An 18,896-nucleotide genomic window follows, 5' to 3' on the forward strand; every position below is an offset into this window, starting at 1 on the left:
AGTAAAACTTTTCCCAAAGTGACTGAAATCCGTAATTGAATGATGGGAGCTGAGATGGGCAGTTGCATTTATGCTCCTATAGCTTTGGTTTAAAGAAGTGCTGGATCTCAACCGGATCCGGGTCTTGTACCTTGGGAGGCATGTCAGAGCCGGGGTATTCTCGCTGGTCCAGCTTGTTCCAGCGCTGCATAAGCTTAATAACCATGGGATTGCTGAAGTCCACCAGCTGAAAGCCAGTCACATTGGCACCCCCATGCATGAAACGCTCTAGATTGATGTCCTTAAAACCCTGGCAGAGCAAAGGAGAAAGAGAGAGAGTTTATTAAAACATAGTTGGCATTGCAGCGCCATGATAAGAGAATTTCAGCAAACAGTCATATCGAACTCGCCTCCGTGAGCAAGGAGAGCGAGAGGTGAGTACAAGCGAGCGAGAGAGAGAGAGAGAGAGAGAGAGAGAGAAAAGCTCTGCAGCATCATTAAAACACTGTCACCACAGCTCAGACCGGAATATGAATTAGTCTTTCAAATTGACATATCTTGCTCAAAGAAAAGAGAGGATTAAGAAAGGAAAATGCAAGGGAGGGCAAAAGAAACAGAGGCCAGCAGTAACAGAATATAAAAAAGGGAAGAGCTAACAGGGAAAACCAATTCAGCTCACCAAATTTGCCATGATGTAATGGTAGCCCTTCACGTGCTTGCCAACGCTCACAATCTGAGGAGGCAGACGAGACAATGCAATGTGAAAAAATCTTAAAAGCAAATACAGTTGTCGACCGCATGAGCTTATGAATGTATGACAGAGCTGTAAGCTGTCAAGAAAGCTGTTTTTAATTATTTCTAATCAAACAGACCGCCTGTCCTCATCCTGCTCTGCTATTTAAGAGATATTAAAGCAAACATCAACTAAAATATTTGACAGCTACAAAACGAAGCAGACTGAAATATCAAGAGGGCAGTTTGTTAAAGATAAAGAAACACGCTCGCACGTCTAATGTGTCGGTATTACTTATCCCTCAAGACTACAAGGTTGTGCATATTTGTTTAATAAAACGGCTTTTATATCTTTTAAACTCACCTGCTCCAGCATGTTACTAAGTCTCTCGGCCTCCAGGTCGATCACGAACGTCTTTTCCTGTCTGCGGTCCAGATCTTCGAGAAGCTGGCGGTAATTGGCGTCATTGAAGTTCTCGACGCATATGGCGCTGACCTGCCAACCGTTCTGCCCCGCCTTCTCCATGATGGCCTGCAGTATCGCATATCCTGCAACGAAAAAGCATTCGACCACCCGTGAATTCAGAGAGATTGTGATTTGTGACATTGTCAGTGACTCATTCCTGCACCAGTTGGGGACTCCCTCATCTGCAACTTCAAGCCTCCGAGCCATCTCTTAGTTCGCTAATACGAACCTTTTCTCCTTTCATGCGGACAAACTCGTTTTAGGCCTCGATCCCCACGGGAGCTCACGATACACGGAGAAGCAGATAAATATGTCTTTTTTTCGCTTGCCTGAACCTAATCACCTCCATCCCTAACACAGAACCCATCACCGTGCAGCGACAAAAGTGTCGACTAAATTAGAAGTCAGACAGACGTGCCTTTTGTCACCTTCTCTGAGGTGTGATCGTAGCTCTCTGAAAGGGCTTAGGAGCCGCATTAGGGTATTTCTAGCTGGTCTCAATGCTGCTTGTACTAATCAGACCGAGATGGTGTTGGATATGTTAATCTAGCTGTTTGAAATAGGTACTCAGAGCCTCTGCGGCCCACTTGACTCCAAGATGAGCAGATGTCCCTGTAAAATGGACCCTTATGGTCACAATCAGAATTTGGCAACGTACCACACTGGGATCTGCTATTTAGTGGATTAACCTGTGCTTGATCTAGCAACCTTATTGCTCAATTGGGTTATTTATATACAGTATATACCTGTTTCTACCATGAATGGTAAGGTATGCTCCTAAATAGCTCAGTGGTAGAGCATTAGCAGCGTAAGAGGTCATGGGTTTGAACCGAGGGAACACACATACTGGTGAAAAAATGGTATACCTTGTAATGCACTGTTAAGGACTTGTTCTAGTTTTGCGTAGGTCCTACGGTCGGTTTTCATATACTTTATACATCTGCGTAGTCGTCCTCGTTGACGTGCAATTACACATACAGACCGCTAATAGGCAGTATCCATGCATTTTACCCACACTAGCAGTGCAACAGCCAAAGAAGAAGAAGCTTGGCCCATAAACCCACATTCGAAGAAGAAGCAGCTTGTAGTGTATGATTTCAGAAGACCAGCAGTGATGAAGAAATAAAACACAGATTTTTTTTTATCTAACTGGAGGGGTAAAATGCACATATTATGCACAAAAATGTTAAAGACACACTATCCAGTTATTTTACCTTAATATAACAGCTTCAAAGTTATTTCGATGGTAAACAAAATTATAGTTGGGCGAATCATCCTCCTGTTGAAGCTCGGGGAGGACGCCGCTAGCAAAACCAGCAATGCAAGCTTGAGAGGAGCGACCCTGACAAATCTCGCGAGAATCACGACTTGCTTTACGGCAACGATGTCACACACGTTAGGCTTGTTCGACTTTGTGCGGCGCTGCAAGAACCGACCGCCGGATGACGTCAAAGTACCGCGAGAATGATCGGAGACAACACTTTGACGTCATCCGGCTGTCGGTTCTTGCAGCGCCGCATGAAGTCGATCAAGCCTATAACAACAACTGCAAACAGCTGTATGTTTGTGTATGTTTTGTGGATCACTCTGAATCTGATCTCTATCAAAAGTCCTTCATAAAAACGCAATTATCTCAGCTTTTTGCTCAAAATTTTGTGTTTTTGAAGAAACCTACCCATATTTGAGAGGTGATAAAAAGAGAACTAATGAAGGTAGGATGAAACTTTTTTTGTTTGTTTGAAAGCAGAGGGTCTGTTCTTTCATTTGATATATTGTATGTTTATATATTTAAAGAAGAACATTTTCTGGAAGGCATTAAACTTTTGTGAAAATCATGAAAAATAATGTTGAGCTCTGCTCTGATTGCTCTGCTCTGAGGCTCATGTCAGTAGCTTACATTAGTAAACATTTTAACAACTTTGAAATAAATTTAATGTATAATTTAATGTTGGGGTTGTACATTTCGACTGTGACATTAGCCTCTTTCACACAGTAATTCTGGTAAATTACCATGAATTTACCAGAATGAATTTACCAGTAAATACAAAAATGTGCTGTTCACACACGCAGTGGCGTTCCGTTATTTTACCAGTAAGACATCATTCACACATCAGTATCAAAATACCGGTAAATTCGTTGAGAAAGCGGAAGTACCTGTAGCACGCGGCGAGCTCAGTGTTGTATTTGTAAACAATCCATGTCGTTCATATCCACGGTCCGTATTTTGCTGTTTTTACGTCTGTGGTAAACAGTCGCGAAGTTGCTCATGACCAAACAACATTGAATGAGACGACGTCAAACCGAAAAATGCGTTTTTAACAACACTACTGTTTGCACGTTGGCTTCACAGAGGGCGTGCTAAGGACGTCGGCAATTCGGCGGTAAGCTGTTTTAAACAACTTTGGTGAAGAAATGTGGACGTAAACTTCAGGTGTGCTCAACTTTCGAGCAGCATGTGTGTGGAAACGTCCGTAAACAGTGCGGGGGTAAACGCGTCATCTGTATTAAAACGCTATGATTGGCCCGAAGCTGTCAGCGCGGTCTGACGTCGTCCGTTCTAAATGCCGGTAATCCTATAATTTTCGTTCACACATAGCACAAATTACTGGTAATCTTACAACCTGTCTTACTGGTAAATTGGGAGCACTGATTTACCGGAAAGGTTCTGTTCACACATGATCTGTTAACTGCAATTTACCAGTAAATGTGTGAAAGGGACTATTACAAAACAAAAGCGTTTGAGGCTCGCAATAAGTCATTACCATGTACAGAGCTCTTATTATTCATCTATGCCTAGTTATATAATTAAAAAAAATGGGTGTTTCCAAACTTTTGGTTACTGTATGTTCTAGTATTGTATATGCATAACATAGCTATGACTGAACAGATTAAAGCACTGTATACTATGGCTGATGTAGACACTTTAACAGACTTGTGTGTTAAACAAGCAGCCAGTCAATGAAATAGCAAATGGGCACAGCACATGATACAAACCCGTCATACGCAAACCCTATACTCTGTACTCAGTATCTGCACCCACCCGCATTATCGACCAGTAACATCCCACAGCATTTATATCAAATTCTTCTGCCATCAATTTCAAATCAGAGCCTTTGCTGCTAATAATTCGCACCGCAAGTGGAGACCAGAGCTCTGATTAATAGCTGATAAATCCTTAGCCTGAAGTGCAGCGTGTATATTAATATCCACGTGTGTGTGCAGGAACCAACAAGAACCAGAATTGCCATTAGAGCCTGTTCTCCCCTTCCCCCTCATCTTTTATCCAATCCAGCAGGGGGAAGCAGCAGTGTTGGGTCGGGGAGGGGGGACAGGGTTTGGAGAACAGACTTTAGAAATGCAGTAAAGTGCCAACCTCTTGCAATAAACCATTTATCATGTCCACATATTGCTCAGATTGTATCTTCTGAGAAGCCTTCACGGCAGACCGAGTCTGATCCAGTCCACACAAAAACTATAAGGACAACACCAGTGTTGTCAAATTAAGTATTATTTGGTAACCACTAGGGCACATACAGTAAAAATATATCCCTAACACATATGTAAAATATGTACTAAATGTACTGATATTGTCAGTATGGCTTAAACACACCTTCATAAATAATCTTTTCCTAGTACTGAATATTATTTTGTGTTATACCACGTCTTGTTGGAATGCTTGATTCTGATTGGCCAGTTGCAACATTATTATTTTTTATAAAACAATCGCTCAAAACTAATAACACATTGTCTGTAACAAATCATTTTGACAGGTCCAGTTTAATATTACACAAAAATTAAACATAAATATATCTTTTAATAACATATATGTCATTATATTTACAAATGATTAAAGGGACACTCTACTTTTTTTGAAAATATGCTCATTTTTCAGCTCCCCTAGAGTTAAACATTTGATTTTTACCTGTTTGTAATCTATTCAGCTGATCTCTGGGTCTGGTGCTACCACTTTTAGCATAGCTTAACCCAATCCATTACATCTGATTAGACCATTAGCATCACGCTAAAAAATAACCAATGAGTTTCAATATTTTTCCTATTTAATCTTGACTCTTCTGTAGTTACATCGTGTACTAAGACTGACAGAAAATTAAAATTTGTGATTTTCTAGGCAGATGTCTAGGAACTAAACTCTCATTCCTGCGTAATAATTAAGGACTTTGCTGCCGTAACATGGCTGCAGCAGGCACCATGTGGGATGCTTTTTAGCGCAATGCTAATGGTCTAATCAGATTCAATGGATTGTGCTAAGCTATGCTAAATGTGGTAGCGCCAGAATGTTTAACCATAGGGGAGCTGGAAAATTTACATATTTTCAAAAAAAAGTGGAGTGTCCCTTTAAACCAAATATTGTGTTTGTGACATCTGAATGTCTTGTTTTATCTTAAAACTAAAGGTAAACTGGTTTTTCTTACAGAAAAAAAGGTCTGCATTTGTTAAAAATGAGCAAATAAAATGTTTCAAATAAATATTTAATGTTCGTTACCTTAGTTATGAGATAAATAACCATGTAATAAGCAGGATAATACAGTGAAGGCAGCTGGTTGTTAATGCGAAAATAAGTCCCTTTCATTGTGATACACCAACCTCCAACCTGCTGCCTATACATTATCCCTTACGTAACATTAAAGTGGCAATTATAATATTTTTCCAGATTTTTGACAGTTCTGGGGGCAGAACTGGAGAAACTTATTTTGAAAAGAACTAATGTTGAATATACTGTATTCATGAATAAAATTCAAATGGGACGTGTAACAAAAGTAAAGTCATTTGCGGCCTTTTGTGGTGGAATGTAATTACCATCAAACTGAACAATTTGTTATATCCCCCCACAGGAGAACACAGTACATTTGATCACGGTACACATTTTAATAGGCTACAAAGTTAATACTTATAGGTAACAAAGACCTCTTCGCACAATTCAAAACTTTCCAAAGTCTCACCTGCCAAGCACACACACACACACCTTGCTAGAAAACGCACCATGGTAAAATGTCAGTCATCTGATGGTTTATTCCTTTATTAAAAGTGTTCAGAACTAAAGTTAGCACTTACTGTATACGCACCTGGTAAATAAAATGAAAAGATCTTGATCGTTCTAATGCTGTTATAAAATCAAAAATAATTGATTTAGTTCACCATATGGAAATTTTGCAAATATGGAGCCATATGGGATGTGATGGAAAAGCATGCATTGCGCAGATGTAAGACGAACAACCACCAACTTTACACGTCAGACATTTTAGTGATATGACAAGAACAGAGGATTTCAGAGGCATATATGATCTTGAGTTTGTTATTTATAGAGCATTCAGCTATAAGCTATTTACAGATTGTGCTAGTCTTTCATAGGACGTCAGAAGTGTGTCAGACCTAAAGCCAAACCACTCCTCTGGGGCTCCTGGGAATGTCTCAGTCTAACACAGCAGAACAGGAGGAAAGAAATATAAAACAGTGATGGAGAGGACAACAGAGACACATAGGCAAGAATGAAAGAGAGTGGCTCTGATTCTAGCCAACAAAAGCGCTCATTAGTGTAACTGTGAGTTTAAGACCTGGCTCGGGTCTCAAGAGAATAAGCCTCTCTTTTAATAACAGCCTTCCTGGAAGTAAAAACCAGAGTGGCTCATCATTCCTAGTCACCTGACAGCATGAGACAGCCAATAAACACAGTAGTTATATTGACATATGTGACACATAACCCCTCCTCAATATAGTGGATGGTAATCAACTTCGGCATTTATATTGTATACCCAATAAGCTCCAATACTCAAACCAGCATTGTCAACTGGTTTGTTCGTATTTTATAAAACCAGTAATCTACACCCTAGGTTTTAGTACTTTAAGCAGGATACCTGCAGGCATGATGCGTGTGTATACAGGGCTCCAGACTAACTTTTTTCACTAGGAGCACAATGGCCCCCAACTGAAAATTTTAGGGGCACAACCAGAAAATGTAGGGGCACATACCGTAAATCATGCTAACCAAATATTCACATTTCTACTAATTTACACTGTATTACTAATAACTACTTTGATGATAGATGCAGAAAGTACAATGTGCTGTTTCAAATTCAGTGTCACATCACAAAAAAAGGTCAAATTTACTCGTCACACACAAATTTTCATTTGGTGGCAGTCTGGAGCCCTGGTATATATGTATGTTTTCTGCGTCTTGCAATTTCTTTTCTTACCTCGGTCAGTATCGTAAAGGAAGACGAATCTGTTCCAGTCGTAGTGGTCTAGTAGGCTGAGAAGAGCCCCTCGTATGGAGGGTCGCAGCTGTAGGACGAACTGGCTCTCGCCTTCGGTGGGGAAACTGGGAGTGATGAGCGAGATGTGCAGGGCGCCGCAGAAGGACGTTAGCGTGTGAACCGACCGCTTGTCGTACAGGCCGAAGATGGCGAACACGCCTCGCGAGTACTGCGAACAAACTGCGAAACACAAAAACAGAGAGAAAGAGATGCTTTAAACATTAATTACACAAAATCTGAGGGAGTACAAAACATTTCAACATTAGCACCCTGCTTATGCTAGTATTCCGGCCTACGGCTTTTCTGTAGGTCTTTGAAACATGAATGAAACGGCCTGTGAAAGCCATCCGCCAACTGAACAAGTAAATTTATTCTCTACATGAATTCGATTACCAGGGCAGCTAATTTTTGTACCATGCAGGCCATTCTAGAAATACACTTTGCTTTGGATTATGATTACTTTTAAAGCCATACAAATTCAATGTTTTGTTGTGAGAACTAACAGCCTGACGAGATATCTCACGAAACTTCGTACATATTTTACGAGTTGGCTAATTCGTATTAATTCACATTCGTAAGTTTTTGTATGTTTGCCTTGACCCCTGTGACGTTGGGGTTAGGTGCAGGGTTAGGGGTTGGGTTTCGTTGTTGTTGTTTTTTTCATGAGAATCGTATGTTTTTGCACAGTTAACTTCGTATGAATTCATGAATTAGCCAACTCGTAAAATATGTACGAATTCTCGTGAGATAGCGTTGGATAAACTATAATGGGGTGGTTTCCTTAACAGAGCTTATCCTAGTCCCAGACTAAAATACATGTTTGAGCTGTCTTAATTTTAAACACCTTGCACTGACATATATTTTAACTTATACCACGGGTCTGTTGAATGCTATATTCTGATTGGTTGAGAAATGTTCCACAAGTATGCATTATTTTTCGAAAACCGCACACTTAACCTGTCAAATGTCTTAAAAATAGGCACCAGAGCAATGTTTTTGGTAACTTTGGTATAAGCGTAATAATTGACATCGGTCTTTTGAATTATTTGAAAATAATGCAGAACGTGAAATGTGGGTCTGGCGTAATAATCAAAGACTTTGCCGCATGAGTGCAGCATGCGCAATGATATTACGCAGTGCCCGAAAATAGTTCCCTGCTATTGAAAGTAACCGAGGGGACTATTTTCGGGTGCTTCAGCCGCTCCATATCTACATAGAAGATCGCAACTTTTAACTTTTTTTTGTCTGTCTTAGTACACGATGTAACTACAGTACATTCAAGCCGGAGATCAGCTGAATGGATTCCAAAATGGTAAAAATCTAATGTTTCACTCTAGGGGAGCTAAAAAATGAGCCTATTTTCAAAAAAGTGTAGTATATTAACCCTTTAATTTTAAAACACTTTGCATTGGCATATCTTAACATATTAGTGCCATTGTTTTGTCTCAAGATGCAAACCAGTATTGTTTTTTTTGGAAGATTTGTTTGTAAAGACTACATAAATGTCCTAATATCACAAAGGCCGATTCCTGGATTAATCTAAACCTTTTCCGGGAAACAGCCCCTATACTTATTATTCTAAGAAATATTCAAAGAACATATTTTTTAAATTGTGAAGTACATGAAAATCACCAACTACAAAACAGCATTTGTTCCCAAACAACCCCCTATTGTGTAATAACTTAATTTATGCTAAGTCTTACGTTTTGATAACAGGTCTGGGGGCTACCAAAATCGGAAGCCTCATACATAATAACAGAAAATAAAACAGTTCATAATATTTTTATGGACCCCCCTGAGGTTTTCTGATACTTTAAAGGTTTATTACGAACCATAAGTTCTACACCTTATTTGTGGAAATGTAATGTAACGAAACATTAGAAATGAATGGTACATTTAGTGTACCAAATATTAATTTAACATCACTGTAGCAATAGCCAGCACAAAGCCATCATTTAACAGCTACAGGGTGCTTCTTTTCTTTTCTAAATAGGCTTTGAACCAAAAACACAGGAAAAATAAGGGAAAATTGGATCACACATGGTTGCCGGATGGGCTCGCTCATTATCGAGTCAGAGCTGCAGCTGTAACTGCCAGCGCTTTCCAATATATACTTTATATTCTGTAAGATAATGACAAGCACGCTGTCTTCTGCCTGTGCGATTCTGAGGAACTTCACTGGCTGCTGAAGCGAATGTCTGATCTTTTGCCGGAGTCTGAAGTGTGCGGTTAAACAGGCCTTTCTGAAACGTCTCTCATGTCTGACAGTTTTACAGTTATTGTCAGTCTTTTGGCTTCTTATTTTTTCTTTTCAGCTTTGAAACATCTGCAGCTTAACTGCGTTACAGTAATGGAAAAAACCACCTGGCTTTGATGATTTTTACTCTTTTTCTTCTGCTCTGAACAGACAAATATACAAGCAGCAGCACATCGAACCTAACAACACGCCAAAGCTACAGCGCAAAGGGTGATATTTGTCATCGTACATTTGTCTAATCAATGGTATCATAATTACATATTGCCGAATGTATGGCATCTCAAGTGCCTTATGCCGTAGTTAGTTATTATTGTATGATCTGATTGGCACAAGCACGTATCTGATAGTAATTGTGGATTATTAGTGCGATCTTATTGTACTATAAGTATAGGCTATCTGATCATGCCTGTGATAAAAGCACTATCTTCAGATGTTACATCTGCTTCGGATTGGGGGAAGGGAATCGAGCGACACCTGTATCTGATGGTGGGGTGCATCATTCCCACGGAGGGAGGACTACGGATCTGTGTATCCGTGTATGGGGACCAACAATGTTTGGCTGAAAATGGAGCTCACAAACATTCACACAATAGGAAATACAACATATACTGTACAGGTATATGCAGCACATATATGAATGAATACATATTGTTATTATTATTAGTATAAGTAAAGAATTATGAACAATGAGCAATAGTATATTAATAAATTAATCATAGGTAATAAATGCAGCTAAAATATCCTCATTGGGTAATGATACCTATAATGTATTTTTATTGAAGAACATATAAAAAACAAAACAGTGACACACACACATACATGCAATCATCGCACACACCGACATCACTTAATCATCTGCATTCCAATTAAAAAATTCGTCCGAGACCTGCATCCCGTTTAAGTCACGTTGCCACAGGCAAGGTGTTTATCCAATCAGGAGAGAAATGAGATTGCGGCAGATTTTCCACACTGCAGTCTTTCAGTTCCACCTGATTTCCACAGTTAACCCTCTTCTGAATGCTGCAGAATATCTTACACTACAACTCACATTACCTGTCACATAAACGATCACACAGACAGACAACGGCATGCCTTTGGTTTTCTTCTTTCCTGTCATTTTTATTCACGTACACCATTCGTGCTATACTTGAATACTGCCTTCTCAAGACTGCCAAGCTTTGACGATAGGGTTTGCACGCTGCATCATTTAACCCTACAACAAGGGGACAATAAAGTATTACCATACCTTACCTTACATTACAATAAAAAATTTCGTAGTGGTCCATGTATGTCTGGATCTTAGTATGAATTTATGGCTTCAGACAGCCTATTTTCAGCATACTTTAGTTAATGACCTCAACCATTATTCAACATAGTTTCACCACACTCCTAAAATCATCATAATAGTCTGGCATGAGTCTCTCGGTAGCGATGTATGTAGAGAGGAAGCATTCAAATGTGATTGTTGTGTGTTAAAGTGAATGGTCCAATCATTTCAGCATTTTTTCTAGTTCATTAACATTTAATAAGATTTGGGTATCTGGGGTTTGGTTTTTATCTGACTATCAAAACAACGTTTTAAAACACTATTTACCAATGAGGTAAGAAAAATAAACTCAATTCGACTGGAAAAATGTTAGTTACCTCACTGGCAAAAAAGTATTTTAAGTATGTTTTAACAGAGCTTAAAGTAGGTATTTAGGTATGTAGTAGGGGTGTAACGGTTCAAATTACTCACGGTTTGGTGCGTATCACGGTTTTTAGGGTCGCGGTTTCGGTACACTTTGGTCACAACAGGCTTCTTTACAAAAATAAAAAACTAAGCCGTTTATAACCTCTGCCAAAATCTAAATTTTTTATGTAAGAGCACTTGTATTATTATACTACATCTCCCAACTTTACAGTTACTTCAAAATGAACATAAAATAGCTTAGAAACTGGGTTACGTTTTATATTCTATGCCACTATCTTCAAGTTTTTTCGCAAGAAGATCAGTTTGTTAACATTTAAACTCGAAGGCAATGTGTGCTGTTTCTATCTCACCTGTGATCTCGTGCTATCAACAACACCCTGACCCTGGTGATGGCGGCGTAATAAGCGACTCGTTATTTATGTATTGCCTTGAGCATACAGCACTCGCGAATTTTACAGTTTTGTCCATTTTCTTGAGCATTGCTGCTGCATTAGACTTAAATGAAGCAGGTGGTGCCTCTATTAGCATCTTTTCTCCTTTGCTTGCCGCGCTAAACGGTCCGCGCCACATACACACAAACGCACACATCAACACGAGGAGGTACCCCAAGCGATATAGGTAAGAAAATAGGAAAAAATAATAAGAAAACAATACATACAATAACACGAGAAATCCATGGGAGAATTACGTGACATGGACACGGATAAAGTGATCAAATTTTCCATGACTATAAAAAAATTATAATTATTTTTTATTATTTTGTTCTTTTTTATTATTATTAGAAAATGTTTATCCGACAATGGGTTAAAACAACCAAGCAGGTTAGAAACAAAACAATGGTTCGGGTTTGCCCTTTTTGAACCAATGCTGGATTGAAAATAACCCAGCATACAGTAGATAGATAGACAGACAGACAGACAGACAGACAGACAGATAGGTAGAGAGTTCATTATGGTTTTATTGACTACACAGCACAAAGAAAATCTTTAAGGAGAGAACAGAACAATTCCCATATCTACTGTCACCTTACTACAGCTTTTCAGTCACACTTCCTGTAACTGCAGGGCTGGATATCCAGTACAATCGCTACCTGGGGAGTGAGGGAGTCGGGTGGATGTGGTTGCGCTAACGGGGACATGGAGGCTGCTTGTAGCAATCAAGACTGCAATTATGTTTGCAAGATTTTCACCAAACGCTCCTTCGGTCCACCAACCCCCTCGAAAGCCCCTAAACTGCAGCTTAACTGTTTTCCTATCAGTCTGACCTTTTTAAAGAGACCACGTCTCTTTAGGAAAACAACCCAAGGAGGCTTTCAGTTGACATTACAGAAAAGCCGCAACCCGACGTGCCCTTTGTGTGTACTTATTGTACAATAAACACACGGGATTTGAAGTGGAACGGCACGTCGGCAGTGAATTTAAAGATTTGTTTGGTTTAATAAGCTTGATCTTAAGAGAGGTCTGATTGTTGACATTTACCCTTTGCAATAGCCCATTTTGCATTGGCCTACACTACCAATGACCTCTAAACTGCCTCCACCAACATTCCACTCAAATGAACAAGCAGGTCAGTGCAGTTATCCTGCACTTCACATAATCAATGCATGCTTGTGTGTGTGAACTGCATGTTGTTCTCTGTGAATCTACATTCTGTGTTGTCGAGTACATTTCATCTAACCTTGCCTTTGCACACCAAGTCACCTTGGCGGCTGTGGCCATTTTGCCAGAAAGGGCGATTATGACGTGTCTAATTCAGTTAGGGTTTACAGCCAGAAGCTTATCGTGACCAATAAAGTGGCTTGGTTATTTTATATAGGTGCATAGCATCTGCACAATGAATACTTCCCGGAGGCAGAATAAGGTCGCTTTCATATGATCTATACAGGAATTTAGAACCAGTTGATTTATGACGCAATAAAGGCTTGCTGGTCTTGTCTTATAAGCCCCTCTAACCCTAGCCGGCATAGTGTACGTGAAGGAAGAGAAATTAGCCGAGGTCCGATGACTCCTGATTCAATGTAAACCGTGAACTGCAGAAAAACAGATCCCGCTTTCTGCTTCACGCATCACCGCCGCTGACAGCTTCACTCGCAGCGCGCTTGACTTCATCTCCCACAATGCCTCTGGGACAGAAAAGATGGATTAGGTTTCCCTGTCTGCCCGGCATCTCTCCTTCAGACCAGAACCGTGAAGATTATGACAAAAGTGTTGAAAAATAAAATCCAGAATAAAGACGCAACCTATGGTGTAAATAAGGGAGAATGGTGATAAGGGTGGTCTCAAGAAGACATGACCATGAACCGGCCACAGTCTGTTTGCTACTATAACAGACTTTCTTGATCCAGCAAGCACAAATCTGATTGGCTGACTTTAGACATACTGTAGATTCTTTACAAATTGGTGTCTTCTGTGTAGCTTTTCGCAAAAAGTGCCGCTCTATGCATTTTGTCATGGGTGGGAGGCCTTGTGGGCTGAACGCATCCTTCAGTTTATGACTTTTCTATCAATACTAATGGTTTCACCCATCCTCAGTTCACATAAAGAAACTAACCTTTCTAAAGGCTAAACTGCTGTCTGTCATTAAACAAGAAATATGGCTTTTCTACTAAACAAACCTATTTGCTTGTGTTTTAACAAATTTTCTGCACTCCTGCGGAGTGTGGGGAACAAGGGAGAGATTTCAGATTTCGAAAGTGAATATCTCCTAGTTTAGTTCGCAATAAAATAAATCAGCCTGTCTGTGTTTTTTGCCATAAATATCAAAGTCTGTGAAGCACAACTGTACAGACAGAGAACACTGAACACTGAACTGTGACTAATGCTGGGTGGCAAATGTATAAACTAACACTTAGCGGTGACATTTGTGAAATTCGTCATCATGTGGATTAATACCAAGAGGTGAAAAAGAGGAAAATTGATAGAAAGAGAAAGTTTGTGTCATTTCTTCGGAAAAGAAATGATAATGACATCAGGAGCACTGTTACTGACATCACACACTGTTGATCACCTGACTGATGAAACACTTACTGCTGCCAACACAATGCGTCTCATTCACTAATAATTGCATACGTTTTTTATATTTACACGCACACTTGAACTTCTCACGAAAATTCACAACACGCCATACCGCACATGAATTTGTTCTTATACTTGTTCTTACGTTAGTGAATTCGGAGTGTTCTACATGAGTGGCCGTGTGGACAAGCTTGGTAATTTGCATAAAACACGCCCAAACCAACTATATATATAAGGGTTTTCCGCAGCGCTAGTTTACAGAAAATTTTAGAGCAGTTTGTCATAAAAGCAAAAAAGGTTGAAAAAAATCCATGATCATATTTATTATCGGTAAAGTTCCGTTTTGCTTTGCATTTTTTATTTGTGAGGTTATGCTGTTGCTGGAGGAAGCCAGTGCTGTCCACCGCTCGGCGAAACATTAAAGAAGTACTGGATGCGTTAACAAATATGTCATTTCATTAATATGACAGATCGCATTTCTATCTAAAATAAAACAGACAGGAGATCTAGTGATTGACTTTGGACTTCTCATTACATTTACATGACGTTTACATTAGGCATTAAGCAGAGGCATTTATATAGAGATTTAAAAAGTGCGGATGGAAAGCGTGAAATTTTGTCATTACGTGCATCTTTTTTATATGTGTAGAAAAAATAAAGAGGGCTATAATGTATAATATAATATATAATAATAATAATAATAATATAGATCATGTATAATAAATAATATATAATACAGAAAATATTGTAATATAAAATATAATCATGTACATTATATATATTAACGTTATTATAAACATTATAATTATCGCCTAATATTTGATTATAGCACACATGATTATTGTGTATGAGTGGTTTTAGGTTTTCTTTCATTTTCGCGTACATTTGGGGGGGTGCATACCAAAGCTTTTACGCCCGCGTCCGGCGTATGTATTCAATTGTTTCTATTGAGAGCTCAGCGTTTTTCAAAAAAGCCAGCAGCTAGCGGTTTTGCGCCGAGAGTTAAAAAGATTCAACTTTGGGTGAAAGGCTTGTTAATGTCAGTTCTCACACAGCCGTCCAATCACAGTGACATGACCACAGCAAACAACAGGCGCATTGTACAACGACTGATAAGCAAACCTGAAGAAAGCGGGCATTCGGCGTCATCCAGGCGTTTTCAGATGCTTTTAAAAGCTTTGGTGTGCACGCCACCTTAGAAGAAATTTTGATACAAACGTTTTTGTTGAATCATGATTTGTTCGTGAAAACATCCGTACGCACATCTCATGCACAAATTTGTTGTGTTGAAACACAATGCATGCAATGCATTATTGTAACTTTGGGAGCACTTTATGCCACTACACTGTGGTTTAGTGCTGGGTTTATATACACTGTTGTTGGGGTCAAAAAGGGACAAAACCATCCGTTGGGTTAAATAAACTCAAACAATTTTTATAGCAAACCAGCATTTTGACCTGTAACAACCCAGCAGGTGTGTATGTCCCTTTTTGACCCAATGCTGGGTTGAAAATAAAATGAAAATGTATTTATTCTTGTTAACAGTTTTGTTCTTTGGGATTTACAGTATCACAATAAAATGAACAATCCTTAATGTTTTACATTGAAATAATTGAAAGCTGATATTTTAAAGCTATGCATTCTGACTTATTATGTTTAAGATTTGGATTCCTCATGCTTGTGTGAAAAAAAGACTCAAAAAAGCAGTTGGACGCATGACAGAGTATTTCTGTGCCAAATCCACTTTGCCAGGGTTTGTACAAGTTTCGGAAAGTTTTTTCGAACATTAAAGATTCATATGCAACAATCTTGCTTTATTTCTTTTATGGGCAACTTCAGTGCACAAAGTACAGTGGAAGTCCTTATACGGGCACTTCAACCGGAATAGAATGCGCACAAACACACGAAATCAACATAACCAAAGAAAAGTGTTGTTGTTTGTGAGGGAAATTTAAGCTGTGCAGCTTCCCAAAGAATAGCTTCCCAGCATTATGGAAACTATGGATATAGTTTACTTACAGTATCCGGTGTAGCAGCGGAGTTGTGTGTGTGTGTGTGTTTGTTTAACGCTAGATTTTGTTGAAATGGGGCGGTCCCAACCAGGTTCATGAGTCACAGATGGTAAGTAAAACTCCATCAAATGTCTGTGTTTTGTTGGCATTCGGCACGTAGGTAATGTAAATGAGATGAACATGTAGTGAATCATAAGTTATCCACAGAGTCGGATTTAGAATCAGTAAAACTGATCTGTCTTTTACAAATCTGATAAAACTAAAGACTCTTTGGATATATGAAAGATGTAATACTACTCTATAGGTACTCAAGATTAACATGAGATAAGCAGAAACAGTGTGTGTTATGTTAAGAGTAAAATAATAAAAAAATGTAGCAGCCCAAAATATAATTCTCAGGTTTGCAACTAAGCAATAACAATAAAAATGCTAACCACTTAGCATTTTTCTCAGCCTCCTGTCTACAATATGAGATACTGTCTCTCCCATAATGCAATCTGTTTTTATGGAAGACACCAATCAAACACAGCTGTGAATATTTATGGAACAGTGTGTGCTTGGGCAGATTATAAACTCAAATGTGGTGAGTACCCTCGAGCCCTTTAACTGCCAGGGGTCTTAAGCTGAGATGTGGCCATGACCCGACACCAGAAAACAAGACACTGCAAATATAAAACTGATGTAGACAGTTAGAGCTTTGAATGCGTGTCAGTGACTCTAGGAACAATGTGAAATATGCAAAGAAATGAGAAACATTATGTGTCATTTTCTAAACAGATTATTGCATCATAGATGCTGAAACCTAATCATGGGATATTGTTTCCATACACTGTAAAAACAAATCTACTAAAACTGAAGATACGGGAAAAACAAAATTATTACAGTACACATAAAGTGTAGTCTCAAAATTGCAACTTATTTTTGTGCTGCTTGTGTTTGCGTTTTAATAATTGAACTCGTGTTTCTGTAGCTCATCTGGTAGAGCACAGCATTAGCAGCACAAAAGATCATGGGTTTGAACACAAATACTGATAAAATGTACTGAAAGATGCTTTGGATAAATTTAGCTGTTACATTTTGTGACAAGATGGGCCTTTCAAAGAGGCAGGTGCCCTCGTGCCGCTGGCAGAACCACAATCTGGCCATGGCACACTGAAGCTGCTTCTATTTTTCGGGTAGAGTCAAACATCAGTAAATCATCGCCACGCTGTTGTTTATCCAAGCGATCAAACTTTCCATATTCATATCCTTTTTGGATGATGACATAACACGAACAAAAGTGCCTGAGATGATAGCAGAGATTCAGATTTACATATCACAGCGTATTCCTAAAAGTCACTTCCTGTAAGCTGGTTCTGCGATTTCGAGATCTGTCATCTCTCGACTCTTTTTCATGACACTGCACAGGCACAGTTTCCTCAGTTCTTAACAAATACAGTTCCCCTTCTTTCAACATTTCTCCTATACGGCTGAATGCCAGGGTGTGCCTTGCAGCGCCGAGCTGGCCCATTTCTCTCTCTCACTTTCTCTCTCACAATCCTTTGCTCTGGTCTTTAGCTGACATCTCTCCTCTTCTTTCTGCTGCCTGTCTTGTGTTTCTATCAGTCATTCATTTTCATTTGTTGTAGCTCTCTGTATCCTTAGTGACATTTATTTTTTCATTTTCTATATTGTCTTTTATGCTTACATTTACTTGCACTTCAATATACAGTATATACACATATAATATATATATATATATATATATATATATATATATATATATATATATATATATATATATATATATATATATATATGTGCACAAGAGCTTGTGAGTGTGAGAGAGAGAGAGAGAGAGAGAGAGAGAGAGAGAGAGAGACAGAGAACAAGACAAAAGACGTCGAGAAGAGCTTTCACCTAGACTGTCCTCTATATAAACCTGTAAATCCATTTACAGACATACAGTAAAGCACTTTAATGTACAACAACTAAACCACATGCAGGAATATCTGTGGCCATGAATGAAAAGTGTGAAAAAATTTGCGGAGATTCTGTAATTATAAAAAAAGAAAACATTTGCCCATATAACATTACTTTCCTTGCGGCAGGTAAAAAGCAACACTCTGAAGATTGTAAAGTAGGTTCAAATTTACCTGAATGTCTAAAACAAATGGCTACATGTACTAAACCGGGCAAATTAGCGTGAAAGCCCGATTACAAAAAAGTGCAGATGGGAGTTGAAATTTCTGCAGGTGATTTAATGACAAAGCGCAGGTTAAAGAACACAAAAGTTAAAGAAAATTTTTATTAATTTATTTGTGTCCATGGCACGAAATTCGTGCCTTGAGCACAAATGTCTTTTTCCTGTCAGTTGCACAAATTTCTATAAATAGTTTTTCATGTCCGTTGCACGAATTTCTTTTTGTGGCATTTTATGTTTTGTTTTCACATTTTTTCCTATTTTCTTACCATTGTCACTTGGGGTTGGG

At 38.9% G+C, this 18,896-nt stretch overlaps 1 protein-coding gene across 10 annotated transcripts in view; it reads right to left on the reverse strand.

Moving 5' to 3' along the window:
* Window positions 1-18,896, reverse strand: part of gria4b (glutamate receptor, ionotropic, AMPA 4b) — a 102,266-nt gene that overhangs the window by 35,871 nt on the left and 47,499 nt on the right. For all 10 annotated transcript variants that reach the window (XR_008637762.2, XR_008637761.2, XM_055179836.2 and 7 more), the window contains exons 3-6: window positions 7,390-7,629; window positions 1,076-1,260; window positions 659-712; window positions 131-289 (exon numbers count right to left, since the gene is read on the reverse strand). Coding sequence is in view for 8 of the 10 variants with exons in the window: in XM_055179836.2 (XP_055035811.1) it covers window positions 131-289; window positions 659-712; window positions 1,076-1,260; window positions 7,390-7,629 (638 nt within the window). In the remaining 2 variants the exon portion in view is untranslated. The remainder of the gene's footprint in view (window positions 1-130; window positions 290-658; window positions 713-1,075; window positions 1,261-7,389; window positions 7,630-18,896) is intronic.

This window comes from Misgurnus anguillicaudatus, chromosome 9 (genome assembly GCF_027580225.2).
Source record: "Misgurnus anguillicaudatus chromosome 9, ASM2758022v2, whole genome shotgun sequence".
NCBI classification, from domain to species: domain Eukaryota; kingdom Metazoa; phylum Chordata; class Actinopteri; order Cypriniformes; family Cobitidae; genus Misgurnus; species Misgurnus anguillicaudatus.